Source organism: Anarrhichthys ocellatus, unplaced genomic scaffold, assembly GCF_004355925.1.
Source record: "Anarrhichthys ocellatus isolate YVR2014 unplaced genomic scaffold, GSC_Weel_1.0 scaffold24, whole genome shotgun sequence".
NCBI classification, from domain to species: Eukaryota; Metazoa; Chordata; class Actinopteri; order Perciformes; family Anarhichadidae; genus Anarrhichthys; species Anarrhichthys ocellatus.
In genome coordinates this window covers 2,107,282-2,124,126 of record NW_022280054.1, presented here as the reverse complement: position 1 = coordinate 2,124,126, position 16,845 = coordinate 2,107,282, and the positions used below count along the sequence as shown (strand labels likewise).

The following is a 16,845-nucleotide window of genomic DNA, read 5'->3' as shown; positions in this document are numbered from 1 at the left end:
CACATTCACTCGAGGGAAAATAGATCTGTAATACATAGTGAGAATGAATGATGCCATCTGCACAAAAGCTCTTTTGTTAATGGCTCGTGTTCAAGAGCAATGGCACTTGTTAAATATGCTGCACCATGGTTGAATCATTTATAGTCAATCAGCCATTTGACAAGTAATTACCAGCTCACAGGACCACACAGAAACTGGTTCGGGTGTGTTTGCTTTGATTGTTGGTTTCCATGGCACTGGTAATCACCTCTGTGTCCACCTGGCTGTCGCTGTTTTTTAACATTTGTTCGGCCCAATTCATCTGTATCTCTTAACCGGTCTAGCGCTCCATCCCGTGTGCAGGCTTCCGTAGAGCTCTCAGAGACCCGGGGCTTGATGGCTGGACACGTCTGGGATTCAGACCTAGGTGATGACAGCGGGGGTTCACTCAGGCTGTCTCCATTTTTCATACGGATCGAGCAAAGGTCGGGTCCAGTGTTGTATGTATGTTTTTGGGTGTCTGCACTGTACCTCTGTCATGGCGAACCAGCCCCCTAATGGTCTCCCAGTGACTCCTGCGCATGGAGGAACTGATACCGGATCTGTTTTGATGAAAGGGCTGGGGACACAGTGAGGACAGAGTTGGTATTTCATTATAATCATGTCTTGTTTATTCTTATGGCCTATGTTATCCTTAGCCACTACAGTTTAGGGTAAAAATAATGTATCTTACATACACAGCTTGTAACACAGATCATTAATCCAGATCATGGCATTATGTCTGTTAGCCAAAGGCAGGAGGGAATGGGTTCTTGTAAAATGTGCAATTTGACTGCTGACCACGTTGGTACGAGCATCAACGGCTGGCCACCGTGTAACCAGGAAAACCACAAGCTACTTCTTCCCAGTTCTCTCCAATTCCTCTAGCTGTTTGAGAAATATCCATCGTTATTTCACTGTTGAAAAAAATCTTTAGTATCAGCTCCAATAGTACCTGTAAAAGAGTCAGAAAGTCAATCAAATAGTGTCAAAGCCAGAATAAAACAAAAGGGGCAGATATTCTTCTGTAGGAAGTGTTTATTCATTTATTCCAGAGGAAGTTTTAATTACAAGGAACAATGTGGCAGAGTCCCCTGCGGTTGGAATAATAGTGGAGAAGCATGGTACCATCAAATGATGGTGCATTCATTTCCTGCAAGAATCACACAAAGAATTATAAATCTGTTTTTTTTCTGCACCATTTTTTTTTATTTTGGTCTGATGTCCACTGACGTCATGATGACGGTCCATGGTACCATCATCAATGGTAGATAAGAAAAGTCTGTCAAACATAGAGCCCAACAGCTCACACATGGTACAGAGTACAAGGGCACGGTGGATCACTGAATATCTTCTCACATAAAGCCAAAATACACAAAACAGCACTGTGGTCATATGCAAACACAAATACTTTATTCCTTAGAGAAATAGGTTTGTCAAAAAAATAACAAAATCCTAAATATATTTGTAAAAATAATTAAAAAATTCAGATCATAACACACAACATATGCGTGCATATACACACATATTGAGAGTGTGCAATATGAAACATCAAGGGGTTCAGTTTGTTTGAACCAAATACAGCACAGTGTATCTTAGGTCCTTCAGCACAACATTAGGCTCATCAAATGGTAGAAATATGTATTAAACAATTTCATCACTGCAGTTTCTTTAAACCACGGCTGCTGCATCCGATTCATGAATATGTAAGCTAAGTGTGAGAATCTGTAACTATCAAGCGACTCAGGAATGTTTTAGAACCAGGAGATTTTAGCTTCTGTATTTAAGGAAAAAAGAAAAAATCATTTTTATTTTATTTTATGAGACTCATAGAAGTCCAGGTTGTCCATTATTGTAAACATTGTTTCCATGCTCAGAAAACTACATGAAAAAATAAGATGACATTTTTTATTTCTTAAAAAATAAAAAAATATTTTCAAGTTTTTCTTCATTGTGTCATTAATTATATCGCTATGTTGTCACTCTGAACCCTCATGCCTCCGTCTAGATGTGTTACAAAAATTCCCAATGTACCATAGGTCATATATGTTCATGAACAGACAGCGGCTGTGTTGATCATGATATAGTGGCCATAGGTAGGTAGATAATGTGGTGTGTTCATGTCCTGGTGGGTTTCAGGTCCATAACGAGCTCTGCAGAGCCCTCATGTCCCTCAGCAGCCTCAGGTTCCCCCTGCTTCTCTCTCCTGGTTTAACTTTGACTGCTGCAGCAGAGCGACCTCTAGTGGACATTGTGGAAGTCAACCTCACCTCACTCCCACTGCTCCGCCTGGAATTAGCTTCCTTTCTTAACTTCTTTATCTAGCAGAGAGATGAAAAAAAGAAAGGAGGGAAAACAAAATCTTACTTTTGCAATTTAGTTTTGTGTGAACTGAATTGGTAGTGTGTGAAAACCTACGTGTGTTTTGTGTTTGTAGAGCTTATTGATCTGTTCTCCTTTCCTCTCCATTTTCAGCAGCAGCCTCTCCTGCTCCCTCTGAAGTTCTTTTCTCTCCTGGTCTGACGCACTGGCCTCCCCCTGCCTCCTCAACTCGTCCTGCTCCCTGCAACACAAACAGAGACTAAAATCCAACACAATTCTAATTCTCATTCCTTACAGAGCTCATACACAACTACACTCACAAGCTCATGAGTCTCAGCTCCTCCTGTAGAGCTTGCAGCAGCTCGGACAGCTCCTCCCCGCTAGCGGAGGAGGAGGAAGAAGAGGAGCCGCCTGAATGCCTGCGGCAACCCGTCTCATAGCTGTTTGCGTTGTTAGAGAGGACGCGGCTGTTGCAGAGGTGTGGCTGGTGTCGCTTCAGGAGAGACAAAACTGACTGGACGTTTGCTCGGACCGAGTGGCTGCAGCCCACTGACTGAGAAAGAGCGTTGAATAGAGAGACGGCGTTAGGAAAGTGCAGCATTGAATACATTTATTTATTGTTTCAGATGTACATGTGCGCATCCTACCGTTCCAGCAACAAAAGGTACATCTCTGAGGCTCAGTCTATAGTGTGGCTGCGTGTAGGACGACTGCTGAGGTGACGATTTCTGGAAAGAGAAAATCAACATAAACAATAGTAAGATCCACAGGAGAATGTAGATTGGGGAGCATGAAGTAGACCTGCAGCTAAGGATTGTTTTTATTATCGGTTAATCTATCTAAAGTATTGATTCAATCATTTACTGTTCAATATATACAAAATGATTCGTTTTTCTGTCCAACCGACTTTCAAAATATATTACTTTCACACCGACACTATTTGGAAAATTAAAGCGATTCTTATTAAAAAGTCTGGTGCTTTTTTGAGGAAATAAAAGCAGAGAAAATGCAACTTCCATCGTTCTTTCTTACCTTCTTACAAATGTATCAAGATATTCGAATAAATTCCTTCCTACTTTATTCAATGTGACTTTAAGAGATGTACCAACACCGTAGAGAAGCACTCGACTTCAACCGCCTTGTCCCATTTGTTCAAAGATCTACTTCTAAAGAAGGAAAGAAGCATTCTCATAGAGGAACAACAACTTTGAACAAACCCTGTGGAGTTCTTTACCTTTGAATAAGACTTCTTCTCTTTGGACTGTCTGCTGGACAGACAAGGAGACACTGACTGCAGCAGTATCCTATTGGTCTCTAAACTTGTCTGTAGCTAAAAAACACAAACACACACACACACAAAACATTATTTTCAAGTGTGTGTGGAAATTTCAAGATTTATATTTAGCATAAAGAATGCAGTATGTAAAACAATAGCCTACGCTTCCTTTCAAGTATAGCAAGCATTACAACTGTCACTAGTGGTGGTTGAAGCTGAAGAGAAATACAAATTAAATTGTTGTTACCTGATTGGCCTTTTCCTGGACAAGCTTTCTCTGGTGCTCCTCTTCCTGTAGTTTCATCTCCAGCTCCCGAATCTTTATCTGACGTAATAAAACACATACAATCATCTTCACTGTGGTAATAACAATAATAATAAGACAATTGATTTTTTTCCATCTTGTAACTGCCCACTTAAAACATAAATATTCTTTTTAACATCATTCTGGCTAAGTAAGACAACACGCACACATGTCATTTCTTAACTGATCTGAAGAACCAGAGCTAGAACAGTGTCTTTTGACTTACAGCATTTGGTTTGAGATCCTTTAGAACTAATCAATTTCTACCAAATTACAGGTAGTTTTACCAAAAATGGACTTTTCGCTCTCAGACTGGACTGTGTCCTTGTCTGTACCTCAGCGTTGTTCTGTGTGCGTGTCAGCCTGATATACTCCTGCTCCAGTCGCTCCAGCTTCTCCAACTGGGCATGCTCAGACACTGCGTCAGACTGTTGATCAGCTGACCTGGCCGTCTCCATTGAAACCTGAAAGCATAGAGAACAATTAAGAAAGTTCTACAAATCTACTCACTCACACATTAGAGGCCTTTAACAAAAAGCGTTGCATTAATTAAAGCACGAGTGTTGAATGAATTCTACGGCCCTCAGGAGCTCAAACCTGCTGTTTGAGCAGGCTGGTCCTGTCTGCCTTGGCACCGCGCAACATCCTCCTCATGTGATCCAGCTGTCGCTCCAGCTTCACACAGCGAGACTCTGCAGCAGCCAGGTGAGTGATCAACACTGGAGAACAATGAGACACCATGAGATATAAGGAATAGGAGGGGAAATAAACAAGATATAATATGATATTCATGCACCCACCTTGATTGCAATTGGCCTGTCCACTTATTTCTCTTTCTGGGTCTCTGTGATCCTGTGAGAGTCTCGGCGTGACTTTATCCCTCTGCAGATGTGTGTGTGATGCGTTTTTCCCCACAGTGTGCAGACTGCGTTCCGCATGTCCTTTCTCCAACTCCAACCTCCTGATCTTCTCCTGGAGGTTCCTCAGAGCAGATAAGATCTCTACACGTTGGGTGGATTGAACATATTTAGGGCATGATTAAAGTCGTGGCGTAAAAAGATATGATTTTTAGGTTTGGATGGAAAAAACTGGAGGGTAGGCTCAGCTGGGAAGAGAGGGAGGATACTGTGAGAGAATGAATAGATGTCGGTGCAACTGAGACGTTCAAGTAGTGCGGCATCATGTTGCACATGCTGTTACCATGGAGCGCTGAAACACCACAATACCTGGAATGGAAACTTTGAAAAGAGAAAACAAAACACAAACATGAATGCATAAAGTAAAGAGTTACCTGCACTGCTGGTCTCTGGGAATGCCTTTCTGGGTGATGATGGGCGACAAGACTGATGTGAGCGTGTTTGGGGTGTGTGATGCAGAAATGTGTTGATGAAGGGACGGTGAGGAGGATAGTCCGTATAAGATGAAAGGCTGTCAGATACTACTCCACTGGGTGCTGGCGGTGCACAGAGCTCCTGCAGAGAAACGGGGCTAAATGTTGACCAGCATCCTCAATATCTGGCGAATATTGACATCTACAGTACATGTTTAATATATGAGATAAAACCTTAGATTGCATGCTCTAGTTGACCTTAATGTTATAACATGAGGCTTGTGCAACATTGCTCAAGTCAAATATAACGTGAACACATTCAGGGGAAACTTCTCCAGGTCTGCAACATCAGCTGAACTGAGTTGTAGCAACTGCTACTAGGTAGCTTTCCGTATAGTCTAGCTATAGCTCTATAGAGCAGCTCTAACTCTCCATTTATAGTTAAATTATGCTCGATGTAATATTAGTAATGTAAAGTCAAAGCTACCTTCCTCCGCGTAGCATCAGCACAGGGTGTTTCTGACAGCGTCTCCATTGAAATGCAGCCAATCCAGTCTGCGTCGCTTGTGCTGAGAAGTAAATTATGCAAAAATATGTTAATATTAGTTAAAAGTGAAATAACAGTCAAATCGTTTTTAATTCCTGATTGACAGCCTTGCTAGCTACGACTGTGGCTGCCACTGCTAATAAAACTAGGTCATGAAAAGAAAACATCACTTCACAAACCACACAATCCAGGGTTTCTGAGGGGTATGATTCATTTAGACACCAGACTAGCCCGCCTGACGCTGTTAAACTAACGTTCTGCTCGAGGCAGCCGGACCGGCGTGATCGTAGCGTTAAAACAAACGTACACCGTTTTGCTTACCGGAAGTGTAGTTCTTCTTCCGCGATTATTCAGGAGTTTAGAACACTACTGTTTCATAATAAAACTACAATAACCATTATCCATCTGTGAGAGGCGGTTGCAAGAGTTGCCGGGATTTTACTCGCATGTTTACAAGTTGTTGAACACAAGAGGAGGTGGGTTAAGATTCTCCCACATTGTAGTTATAGATGTATATGGTTGTAGTTTATAGCATACAATACAAATAACGTAATTATCTAACGTTCAACAGACATGTAGGTTAACGTTAGACACACCCGATTTGTAAGCTCTAAAGTTTAGTTCCTGTTAGCTAACGTTATCTCATTGATACATCTCATCTAACGTTAGCTAACGTTTCTAGCTAAAGTGAAAGCTAACGGTAGCTTACCCCATCCCATCCTGGCAGTAACTTAGATGTTGCTGTTAGTTACTAACGGATAATTAGCTAGCTAGCTAGCTAGCTATCACACAGTATAACGCAAATCTTTACGTCGTAACGTGTATTGTTCGGTGACCCACATGTTGTAAACATGGCTTTCTTTCAGAAACTCGTGACAAAAATATTATTTTTATTCTGCAATGTTTCCCACGAATAGCTCATGGTCTGTTTATGAATTAATACTGTCTTTATCATTGTGACCTAGCTGATGTGTGGTATTTATATTCGCTCCTTACATATAAACATAATACTTGTACAAATGTGTTGCTTAGTCTCATAATTCAATGATTGTTTTTCCTCACGATAACGTGTCTCAAATCTTTTTTAAGCAAGATGTTTTGGTCTAAATGCATTTTCAGACCACCTGTCAGGAGTGAGATCCCATTTCCCTACATCATCATGTCCTCAGAGCACAACTTGTGAGTGTTTTTTAAATACCTGCAGAGCTTTTCTCAAATACATGTTTTATATCTAGATGATTTACAGTTAAATCTGGGTGCAAAACAATGTCATGTACGAGTTGTATTGTGTGCTGTGTTTTTTTCTAGGGATGATGAGGATACCTTCAAGATCCTGATCGCTACAGATATTCACCTCGGTTACCTCGAGAAGGATGCTATTCGTGGCAATGACTCTTACACCACACTCGATGAAATCCTGAAATGTGCCAAGACAAATCAGGTACGTACAAGTTGATGAATATGTACGTGGATGACTCAACATGTTTCTGTCTGCTTGAATGGACGTAAGAAAGTGTACCTGCTCTAAATACCCACTGCTCTCTATTTGCTTGTTTGCTTGCAGGTAGATTTCATCCTGCTGGGTGGTGATTTGTTCCACGAGAACAAGCCGTCACGCCGATGCCTCCACAGCTGCATCACCATGCTAAGACAATACTGCATGGGAAACACACCCATACAGTTCAACATCCTCAGTGACCAGACTGTCAACTTCAACACCACTCAGTCAGTTCTGCTGCGTTCGTGTGGTCATTTTACAAAACATTGTCGTCTTGTTACATTAATGTCGTTTCATGTTTGTTGACGTGTTGTAGGTTCCCCTGGGTTAACTATCAGGATGAAAACCTGAACATCTCTATTCCTGCATTCAGCATTCATGGTAACCATGATGACCCAACTGGGGTGAGTTGTGAGTCCCGCATAAAAGAAATAATTGGACACAAGATCTTATTATCCAAGTATGTTCATGTGTGTGTCTGTGTGTTTTATTGTCACGGTTTCTTTTTTTTCCCCCCTCAAGGCTGAAGGTTTGTGTGCGTTGGATCTGCTGAGTGCCTCTGGTCTTGTCAATCACTTTGGTCACTCCCAGTCAGTGGAGAGGATAGAAATTAGTCCCATCCTCATGCAGAAAGGCAGCACCAAGCTAGCCTTATTTGGTCTTGGTAAGAGTTTATTTGTATCACGGTGTACTATAAATACTCATTCCTAGAATATTCTTTGTCTGTGTCCCGCCAAGATTAGTAAAACGATTCATGTTTTGGTCTAAAATATGAATGCATTTGTGTTTAGGCTCTATCCCAGATGAGCGCTTGTACAGGATGTTTGTCAACAACCAGGTAACGATGCTTCGTCCCAAAGAAGACCAAGATGAGTGGTTTAACCTCTTCACCATCCACCAGAACAGGTGTGTGCATGTTAGTGGTTTCGGGATTCAAACCACTATATTTTCTCAATACACTTTGTGAATTGTTTTGAATTGTTGTCTTGTCTGCCTATGTGTCTTCTCTAGGAGTAAACACGGACCCACTAACTACATCCCTGAGCAGTTCCTGGATGAATTTCTCGACTTGGTGGTTTGGGGTCATGAGCACGAGTGTTTAATTGCGCCAACCAGAAATGAACAGCAGCTCTTCTATGTGACACAGCCTGGCAGCTCTGTAGCCACCTCCCTGTCCCCTGGAGAGGCGACCAAGAAGTACAAACAAATACACACATACTCACAATGGATAGTACTCTATATTCTTAAAGAGATAAAGTGGCCCAAACACTCTGTTTGTGTGGATATAGGCACATAGGGCTGCTGAGGGTGAAGGGTCGTAAGATGAACCTGCAAAAGATCCCCCTAAAGACGGTGCGTCAGTTCTTCATCCAAGATGTGGTGCTGGCTGACTACCAAGACCTCTTCACACCTGATACACCCCAGGTCACAAAGAAGGTGGAGAACTTGTGCTATGCAAAGGTAACACTTAAAAGTCACCAGCAAACTTCCATGGCTCATCTTACCATCCGTGTCCTCATCTGTCCTCTTATATCTGTGTCTTAATCTTCCGGTCATTCTGTAGGTCACAGAGATGTTGGAAGAAGCTGAAAGAGAAAGACTTGGATGTCCGCTTACCCCAGAAAAACCTCTCATTCGCCTGAGGGTAAGATGGACACACTTGCAGCGTGTGCACACACCTTCCCATTCGCTCTGAGTCAAATTCATCGTCTTCATTGCCTTCCCAGGTGGACTACAGTGGAGGCTTTGAGACGTTTAACACTTCTCGCTTCAGTCAGAAGTTTGTGGACCGCGTAGCCAACCCAAAAGACCTCATTCACTTTCTCAGACGCCGCGAGCAGAAGGAGGACATCAAGGGTTTGACTCACTAAATACACAGCTATGGATCTACAGTATACACCATTGGTTGATTTACAGCACTTGACATGTTTCAATCTTTGTGCTTTTTAGATGAGGTCAATTTGGACTACGGCAAACTGTTAAAAACCCCCGCAGTAGAGGGGCTGAGAGTGGAGGACCTGGTCAAACAGTACTTTGAGGCGACCGAACAGGTACTGCACACACAGATTTACATTCACACACTTACAGGGTTTCATAACACTTATCTACTGTTTCTGTTGAATTTTCTTTCTTTTTTTCTTAAAAAGTGTGTGCATATCTCCACAGACCGTGCAGCTGTCCCTTCTGACGGAGCAGGGCATGGGGAAGGCAATTCAGGAGTTTGTAGACAAAGATGAGAAAGACGCCATTGAGGAGCTGATCACTTACCAGTTAGAGAGGACACAGCGCCACCTCCAGGCCAGAGGAGTAACCACGGAGCAGGATATAGACGCTGAGGTAAGGGCTGGGGCTAGCATGGGAAGTAGGACAGAGGATGGTAATGTTGGACGTCATTAAAAGAATGCATGCTTCTACACTTTCAGATCCGGCGATTCAGAGACTCCAAAAAGAACACAACCGAGGAAGAGAATGAAATCAAAGAAGTAAGTAATGATTGCACACAAGCCTTAAATGTTGTGTGGTCTGTTGTGTTACACTGTGTGCGCTTCATCTCTCCATCTCTCAGGCTATCAACAGAGCCAAAGCTCAACGTTTGGAGCGTGGCAATGAGCCTGCAGACTCTGATATATTCAATGAGCTGGCTTTGGACTCTGACGAAGGCTCGGCCCCGTTTTCTCCCCTCACACGAGGCCGAGGACGAGGAGGCAGGGGGCGGGGTGGCCGGGGAAGGGGGAGAGGTGAGTTATCATAGTATCTGTCACGAAGATGTAGTAAAAGTAGAGGTGCAGCGAGAGTAAGATAGTGTTAGATAGTAAACGCACAGTGTATATATATATATACGTATATATACATATACGTATATACATATACGTGTATGTATATATATATATATATATATATATGAAGATGTTGTGCATTGCATCATAAATCCTTGTTCTGAGCTGTTCATCTGTCCACCCAGGTGCAACTGCCTCTGAACCAAAGCCAGCTGGTCGGGGCCGTTCCCAGAAATCCTCAGCAACAACCCAGAGCAGGAGCATTATGCAAGGTAGGAGAGTGTGACATTATGTGTGTGTGTGTGTGTGGAGATCTATAGGCGCCCAGTTAACGTTCTGTAGACAACACTTATGTGCCAGACTGTGGCATCACTTTAAATGTCTTCCTTGACTTCAACCTGTGTCTCTTCCCACTTCTTTATACCTCATTCTTCAGCATTTCAAGCTCCATCCCAGAGATCATCCCGGACTGCAGATGAAGTAAGTCAAATGACGACACACACACACACACACACATTATGTAAACTGTACCTTCCTCTGAACTTGCTTTGCATCTCTATCCATCTCCAGGTGATCATTGATGACTCTGATGAAGATATGCCCGTAATGAAAGCTACACGACCCCCTCCAAGGTATGTCTGTGTTCGGTCTACAATGTGGTGGTCCAGTACATTATGAAGAGAAAAACCTGCAGAGACACGCAGCTGTCCATGCTGGATTCATCCTCTCTGTGCCTTACTTTATATTTAAAATCTGTGACGCTTCTTTTGATCATTTGTTTTACCCTGGCTCCTTCCTTTGCTTACTACAGGACACCAGCGGCGTCATCGTCCTTCACCAAGTACAGCTCTCAGAGCCAGAGCCAGTCATCTAAAGGAGTTGCATTTGATGACAGTGATGATGAGGTAAAAAGAGATCGGAGAAAAAGATTTAATCCAATCTGAAGTCCTCATATCTTTTAGTATTACAATCTCAACAAAAATGTGTACCCCTACACTTAATCTCCCATGATCCATTTTATATTTGCTTGCCAAAAATGTATTTAACTCTACTTGATTATCTTAATGCGAAGGTTGTAATCTCTTTTCCATCTCCTTTTCTTTTTTTTTTGACCAGGACCCATTCAAAGGCCCCAGCTGTCGTTCAAGGAGATAACATAAGTGCTTCTATCATGTAACTCGTTAATGTTGTTGATTTCCCCAAAAATCTGTAAATGCTAATTAGCATGTGAGCTGCTGCTGCAACCTGTTCTGAAGGACTTTAAAGTGCATGTTAAATTTTCTCAGCACTCAGTCCTCCTGTTGTTAATAGATAATTAAGTTGATGAGCTCCTGCTTGGTGTAAAACTGTCCAATCAATCTGTTTTGGTGAAGGATAACGGCTATAGGGGGCCATGGTGGACATGGCTTTCAGACAAGACACCACCTGAACCTTTCAACTGGTGCAGCGCATGTGCTACTGTACGTCAACACTGATTCAAGTTGGGTTTTGTCATTGGCCTTTGTAGGTCTCTGATATTCAGGAAATAAATGTTTTTTCATTCATAATCAACTGTCTCCTTATTTTTTAACATTGGGTGACGGTAGAAGAATCCGTCTTTCATACGCAATACCTTGTCGTTCTAAGTAATGTTCCTGAAATATGAGATGACAGTTGTCATTTGGATCATCTTTTGAGCGTAATTTATGAATTCTGTTCCCTGTTGTCGCCTTTGTTAACTTTAAGGTTGGAGGATGTGTGCTTGGGAGGAGAGTAACACTGAATGGATCAAGGACAGAGAGATCCAGTTTCCAGCACATACATTTGCAGTTGTGTGACAAAACAATTGGCAAGTTACATAAGAATGTCTTTATTGTATTTACAACCTATTTACAGGTGAATAAAAATCAACACAATGTACCATATATACAGTCAAATGTTATCAGCCACTTTACTTTGCTACAAATGGAATGATTAAAATCAAGAAATAAAACGGGTTTTGCCTGAGTGCACATTTTTACAAATTAAAATATAATCTCTGTTGCTCACAGTCAAACTTCAGGAAATTATATTTATTTGCATTTTAATTCCTTTTAGTTGTGATAGGAAAACCTCTGTAAACACCACCCTGAATATTCTGGCCGTGGTGTGAGTTTTCTGATGGCACTTTTTTGTCTGCATCCTGGTGAGTGGATGATTTGTCAGTGTCTTCGTGTGTGTGTGCGTGTGTCCTCCAGGTGCCTCAGCTGGATGTGTGTATCTGGCAGCCACTGACACTGATTTTTAATGAGATGCAGACTCATTGAGTTCTCATTGTGGAGGCACTATGAGAACAGAACAGTGTGTATTGAGTTTTAGTCTTCAGTGCATTATTAGACTTTAATCAGCTGTACATACAGTAAGGTCAAGTAATTCTCACATTCCACTTAAAGTGCTCATTTAAATAAATTTGTTGTGGGAAGTGAGCACAACATTTGTGTTGTATAAAAAGGTAAATGTTCCCTGTAATCAGGTAACTCAACTGAATCAGCACCATACATGCCTTAAACTCCTGGACTTTGAATTAATTTTATTGGGGATATTAACCTGAGGCTTCACACTGACATTAGCATAGCACAGCTTTACCCCGTCTATCACCTTTCCTATCAGCAGTTTACGGTATGAACACATTGCACACCTAAAATCATAGTAATAAAGTACATCATGGTTAAGGTCTGCCAGTCTGGTAAGCTCCAAAATCTTCCCAGTCTAAACAGGTTGTGCACTTATTACCAAGTCCTCACTTTAATACCAATGACTATTTTCTTAAATATTGCCCTAATCAGTGAATTGGGTCTGTCAAATTAAAACATTGTAAAAGCTTAAACCATCCCAGACCAGCCAGTGACACCTGACATAAACAATCTCCCCTGAGATAAAAACCAGAAATGGCACAAACACCTGAAATAAGTTTTGTATCAAATGTGTGTGTGTGTGTGTGTGTGTGTGTGTGTGTGAGTGTGTGTGTGTTGTTGCATATGGCTGTGTTTAACAGGTATTCTGTGTTGCTGCTGAGATTGATCTTAAACTTCCCCTCTCTACTTCTGTCTCCCCATCTTCAGTCAGCCACACTGAATTAAAAGCTTTCTTTTAGTTTCACGGGCTGTCCAAGGTAGACTAGACTGGAGTCTCGAGGTGGCTGCTCTACACGATGGAGGACCTCAGGGGTTTTTCTGGAGGGATGAAGTTAAAATTGTCAGGGTGGGTTTTGAATGTATTGCAGTCCTCGTATTTTTGTATGCATCATATTGTATTCTGTACCTCAATGACTGTATGAATCCAGTTCAACATCTCTTCAACGTTGGTGTAAACACCTGGCCTTTTCTTCCGAGCACAGCCAACGCCCCAGCTCACCACTCCAACCAGATGCCATTTAGAGGAGACGAAGTACACCAAAGGACCCCCACTGTCCCCCTGGGAGTCATAACAGCACAATAACATCTTTATAACATCTGAATATCCAAACCATTTGCAAGAAGAGAACATCAATGTTGTACCATTTTACAAACTACAACTAATTATTTCATTTGCAGTCTTAATCTGGATTTAAGTGGACTGTTACCTGGCAGGCATCCACTCCCCCCTCCAGTAAACCAGCACAGATCATCCTCTGGGTTATCAAATCACCATACACTGTGGGGCTGGAACACCTAGCGTGGTCTATCAGAGGGATCCTGGCCTTCTGAAGCGAAGGAGAGACTTTACCTGAAGGGACAAGGATGCAACACTCAGTGATAGAGGTAACTTCTATTTTTGTTCACAAGGTGACAGTTGATGATGACGAGGGGTAGTGTGTAGGTTTCTCACCGTTTTCCTCTAGGTATCCCCAGCCAGTCACAGTCATGGAGGCCGGGGCAAGAAGGCCAAAGGCTTTAGGAGGTAGACAAACCGGCTTGCGGCCCTCTGAAGGACAGGTACAGGGCATTCATTATGAACATTTTAGCCTTCTTATTATTTTGCTTTTGTCACAGCTTTGGCAAATTGATGGTACAGTTAAAGTTAGACTGTTGATCACACTGCCCGAGTTTGATTCAGAGTAAAGAGCATGCTGTTAGACGTACACACCACAAGAGGGCAATAGAGTAAAGCCTATGTACTCCTCACTCCCCCTTCTCAGAACTGTTCAGGTTTAAATTTCAACTAGACTCCACAAGGTCAGTTAAACCGCATACTAATACACATACCAATCCATGTTTTTATGGAGTAACAAATAAAACTAACCTCCCACTGTGATTGGGCTGCTGAGTCTCATCAGTGCAATATCGTAGTCATTTCGTGCTGGGTCATAGTCTCCATTCATTATGATCCTGTCCACATAGGAACCTCCAAGTGTGCCCATGTATGTCTTGCCTGACACCACTCTCCAGCGACTCACCTCCTTTTTACTACTGCAAGGCCCAACGGAAGAGAGTGGGGAGGAGGTGTGAGCATGAGTTCATGATGTTTACCACAAAAGGATATTCATTGGAAATGGTATTTATGGTAACTACACTGACCTGGCAAAGCAGTGGGCGGCAGTGACGACCCAAAGCGGTGACACCAGTGTGCCTCCACATGTGTGATGGCCCCCCTGTTGCAGGCTAACCTGCCAGGGCCAGTCCGTAATTAAAGCATCTGCACCCCCGACAATGCGGTCCCCAGGGCCCGCCTCTCCACAGTCTGATGAACAAATTTATCTTGTTAAGATCATTCCATTTACTGTAGTCCATTTCAATCTAACTTGTATTGCATGTTTTTTTTTTATCCATCTAGATCCTTCTATTCTAACAGTAAAGGTCAGGAAAGATAAGGCGTTTCCCTGTCCTCAACTTTAAAAAAAAAAAAAAAAAAAAAAAAAAAAAAAAAACATCTCATGTTGCTAAGGAGGAGTTTTGCTGCTAGACGTGTATGGGCCTGTTAGTGTAAAACTGGTCCTACAACTGTCATCTCCACCCACTAACCATGACTCTTACTCTGCTGACAAAACTGTAAACAATGTTAGTGACGGTGGTTGTTTTTTTCAAAAAATGAAACTCACCTGAACATGTCAAAGATACCACAGATCCAGATCTGCATACACTGCTGTTGGGAAACAAAATGCGTTCGCCAAATATTTAGAGTTGCACATGGCGCCACAAATAGCGACTCAAAAATTTGGCAAACAGACAAAATACACAGTCAAATGTTGACCAAAATTCACCCATGCTGAACTTTGTCTCTGTTTCTCTTCTGCTTTGTTTGAGTAAACTACCCATCTTTTTGTTCACTTTCATAATGGATGAGAACAAAAACTGTGGGATTGTTTTGTCTTTTAGGAACAGAAACTGTGAGAACAGACATCAGCAAGAAGAGAAATGAAGGGGGAGAGCGAGAGCAAAAAGCTGAACAGGGAAAGAGAATTTTTCAAAACACAGGAAGAGGGAAGTGCATATTGCTTTTATTTTCAAGACAACAGACACTTTTTAGTTCAGATGGGAATCAGCTCTCTGTCAACAGCTGTGTCTTTGTCTCTCTTGACATAAAAGTAATGTCAACAGCAACAGCACACAGAGTTTCCTGGACAGCACTGATATTTTAGATGACTTCAGGTCTGATGTTAACAGTGATTTTTCCTATTTCATGACAGATGCCTTACTCACTGGTCTATGGTAGCCTGATGTATGGGTGTGTTCGTGGTACCAGGCCTGATAGCTGTGAACGGTCCTTTTTTCATGGAAGACGTCAAGGTGTCCACTGGGACACTGGTGCTACGAGGTTTACTGTTTAGACAGAAGGGGGAGGGGTGTAAGACTTGATTTCAGGTCAAATAACACATTAAATTAGCGACACAAACTTGGAACAATGGAAGCAATCTGATATTCATGTGTAAACTCACTTTGTGTAGCCTAGTTGTTTGCATGCTTTCTCTGTGTACTGCTTGCTCCAGTTGTCGCTACACACACTCCGCCAGCCTTGGCCGCGACTGTACACCTGCAGGACCTGCTTCCCTGTCATGAGACGCACTGCAGGGAGAAATGGCACAAAAAGGAAGATTCATATTTTTTTTTCCAAGCGTTGTTTTTGTGTCCGTGATGACAAAGCGACAGAGTCAGGTGTTTTCCTTTACCTGGAAAGGTAGTGTTGACCGTATATCTTGCCAAACATGTAATTTCATCCTCTCCTCCAGAGCAGTCATCTTTCCCGTCACAGGCTTTGTCTAATGGGATGAACTTCACGGAACTCTTGCAGAAGAAATACTTGCTGTCAATCAGCTGCTTTACTGGAGGGAAACAGAGAGGCAGATTGGGAAGGGAAGGGCAGAACAAAGACACTGAATTCTGTCATGAATTTTACACCTTTGCTAAACATGTTTCTCTAGTATCCAAACAGTGAAAGCTGATGGAAATATGAGGGAAGGGCCTGTTTGGCCTGCCATTTTGTGGTGTTTGCGTTTGTCCGTCGCGGAAGAAACTACTTTCAAGAATTGTGACTCACTGAAGTATGCTGCAGTGACCAGTATGCCCAGTAAGATCACAACTGTCAGGACAGTAAGCAACACTTTCTTTATCTTAGACGCCTTCTCTTTCGGAGTCTTTGGAGCGGTCATGGGCTTTCTGTGGCGGCCTGGCCGTGGAACCACTGAGAAGAAAAAAGATACATAAGGGAGGAAATGATAGAAAAAAAGGGGATGATATTCATAAAGCAACATACATATATATATATTCATAAAGCAATATATATATATTGTTAGCTGTTCAGTAGATCGGAACAGCTAACTATATTTTTTCTTTTCATTG

General features: G+C 42.2%; 3 protein-coding genes across 8 annotated transcripts in view; 1 reads left to right on the top strand and 2 right to left on the bottom strand.

The window, feature by feature from the left end:
• Positions 1 to 1,038: 1,038 nt before the first annotated feature.
• cep57 (centrosomal protein 57) lies at positions 1,039 to 5,993 on the bottom strand. 2 transcript variants are annotated; one of them, XM_031861235.1, is made up of 12 exons: positions 5,977 to 5,993; positions 5,738 to 5,819; positions 5,212 to 5,392; positions 4,721 to 4,921; positions 4,518 to 4,639; positions 4,256 to 4,384; positions 3,864 to 3,941; positions 3,575 to 3,670; positions 2,988 to 3,068; positions 2,661 to 2,893; positions 2,437 to 2,581; positions 1,039 to 2,339 (listed from the first exon to the last, which is right to left on the bottom strand). In XM_031861235.1, the coding sequence occupies exons 2-12, from the start codon at positions 5,783 to 5,785 to the stop codon at positions 2,154 to 2,156; spliced, it is 1,500 nt and encodes a 499-aa protein (XP_031717095.1). In that variant the 5' UTR covers positions 5,786 to 5,819; positions 5,977 to 5,993; the 3' UTR covers positions 1,039 to 2,153. The 2 variants fall into 2 exon arrangements, 1 of the variants encoding a protein (XP_031717095.1); XR_004213217.1 differs by lacking the exon at positions 5,977 to 5,993 and having other exon boundaries at positions 1,039 to 1,171; positions 2,289 to 2,581; positions 5,738 to 5,970.
• A 223-nt stretch (positions 5,994 to 6,216) lies between these two features.
• mre11a (MRE11 homolog A, double strand break repair nuclease) lies at positions 6,217 to 12,066 on the top strand. 3 transcript variants are annotated; one of them, XM_031861107.1, is made up of 20 exons: positions 6,217 to 6,273; positions 6,917 to 6,976; positions 7,106 to 7,238; positions 7,362 to 7,522; positions 7,612 to 7,699; positions 7,818 to 7,959; positions 8,087 to 8,201; positions 8,307 to 8,492; positions 8,585 to 8,756; positions 8,860 to 8,940; positions 9,023 to 9,152; positions 9,246 to 9,346; positions 9,462 to 9,632; positions 9,719 to 9,778; positions 9,862 to 10,033; positions 10,258 to 10,344; positions 10,509 to 10,552; positions 10,643 to 10,704; positions 10,884 to 10,977; positions 11,189 to 12,066. In XM_031861107.1, exons 2-20 carry the CDS (start codon positions 6,957 to 6,959, stop codon positions 11,225 to 11,227), a joined length of 2,058 nt encoding a protein of 685 aa, XP_031716967.1. In that variant the 5' UTR covers positions 6,217 to 6,273; positions 6,917 to 6,956; the 3' UTR covers positions 11,228 to 12,066. The 3 variants fall into 3 exon arrangements, with proteins under 3 accessions (XP_031716967.1, XP_031716968.1, XP_031716966.1); XM_031861108.1 differs by lacking the exon at positions 6,217 to 6,273 and adding an exon at positions 6,307 to 6,372; XM_031861106.1 differs by lacking the exon at positions 6,217 to 6,273 and having other exon boundaries at positions 6,383 to 6,976.
• The window catches only part of tmprss4a (transmembrane serine protease 4a), a 26,998-nt gene continuing 22,058 nt past the window's right edge, over positions 11,906 to 16,845 (bottom strand). For all 3 annotated transcript variants that reach the window (XM_031861109.1, XM_031861110.1, XM_031861111.1), the window contains exons 3-13: positions 16,544 to 16,687; positions 16,176 to 16,328; positions 15,945 to 16,071; positions 15,709 to 15,828; positions 15,108 to 15,151; positions 14,587 to 14,749; positions 14,312 to 14,478; positions 13,898 to 13,993; positions 13,653 to 13,795; positions 13,352 to 13,504; positions 11,906 to 13,263 (exon numbers count right to left, since the gene is read on the bottom strand). In XM_031861109.1, coding sequence (XP_031716969.1) covers positions 13,252 to 13,263; positions 13,352 to 13,504; positions 13,653 to 13,795; positions 13,898 to 13,993; positions 14,312 to 14,478; positions 14,587 to 14,749; positions 15,108 to 15,151; positions 15,709 to 15,828; positions 15,945 to 16,071; positions 16,176 to 16,328; positions 16,544 to 16,687 — 1,322 coding nt within the window. In that variant the 3' untranslated portion in view covers positions 11,906 to 13,251. The remainder of the gene's footprint in view (positions 13,264 to 13,351; positions 13,505 to 13,652; positions 13,796 to 13,897; positions 13,994 to 14,311; positions 14,479 to 14,586; positions 14,750 to 15,107; positions 15,152 to 15,708; positions 15,829 to 15,944; positions 16,072 to 16,175; positions 16,329 to 16,543; positions 16,688 to 16,845) is intronic.

Excerpts from the sequence above, each read along its gene's own strand:
- mre11a (XM_031861106.1), top strand. The coding sequence starts at position 6,891 with ATGTTTTGGTCTAAATGCATTTTCAGACCACCTGTCAGGAGTGAGATC. Across the intron at positions 9,779-9,861 it reads AAGAGAATGAAATCAAAGAA|GCTATCAACAGAGCCAAAGC; the intron begins GTAAGTAATGAT and ends TCCATCTCTCAG. Across the intron at positions 10,978-11,188 it reads TTGATGACAGTGATGATGAG|GACCCATTCAAAGGCCCCAG; the intron begins GTAAAAAGAGAT and ends TTTTTTGACCAG.
- cep57 (XM_031861235.1), bottom strand. The coding sequence starts at position 5,785 with ATGGAGACGCTGTCAGAAACACCCTGTGCTGATGCTACGCGGAGGAAG. Across the intron at positions 4,385-4,517 it reads CCAGCCTGCTCAAACAGCAG|GTTTCAATGGAGACGGCCAG; the intron begins GTTTGAGCTCCT and ends CTATGCTTTCAG. Across the intron at positions 2,340-2,436 it reads TCTACAAACACAAAACACAC|ATAAAGAAGTTAAGAAAGGA; the intron begins GTAGGTTTTCAC and ends TCTCTCTGCTAG.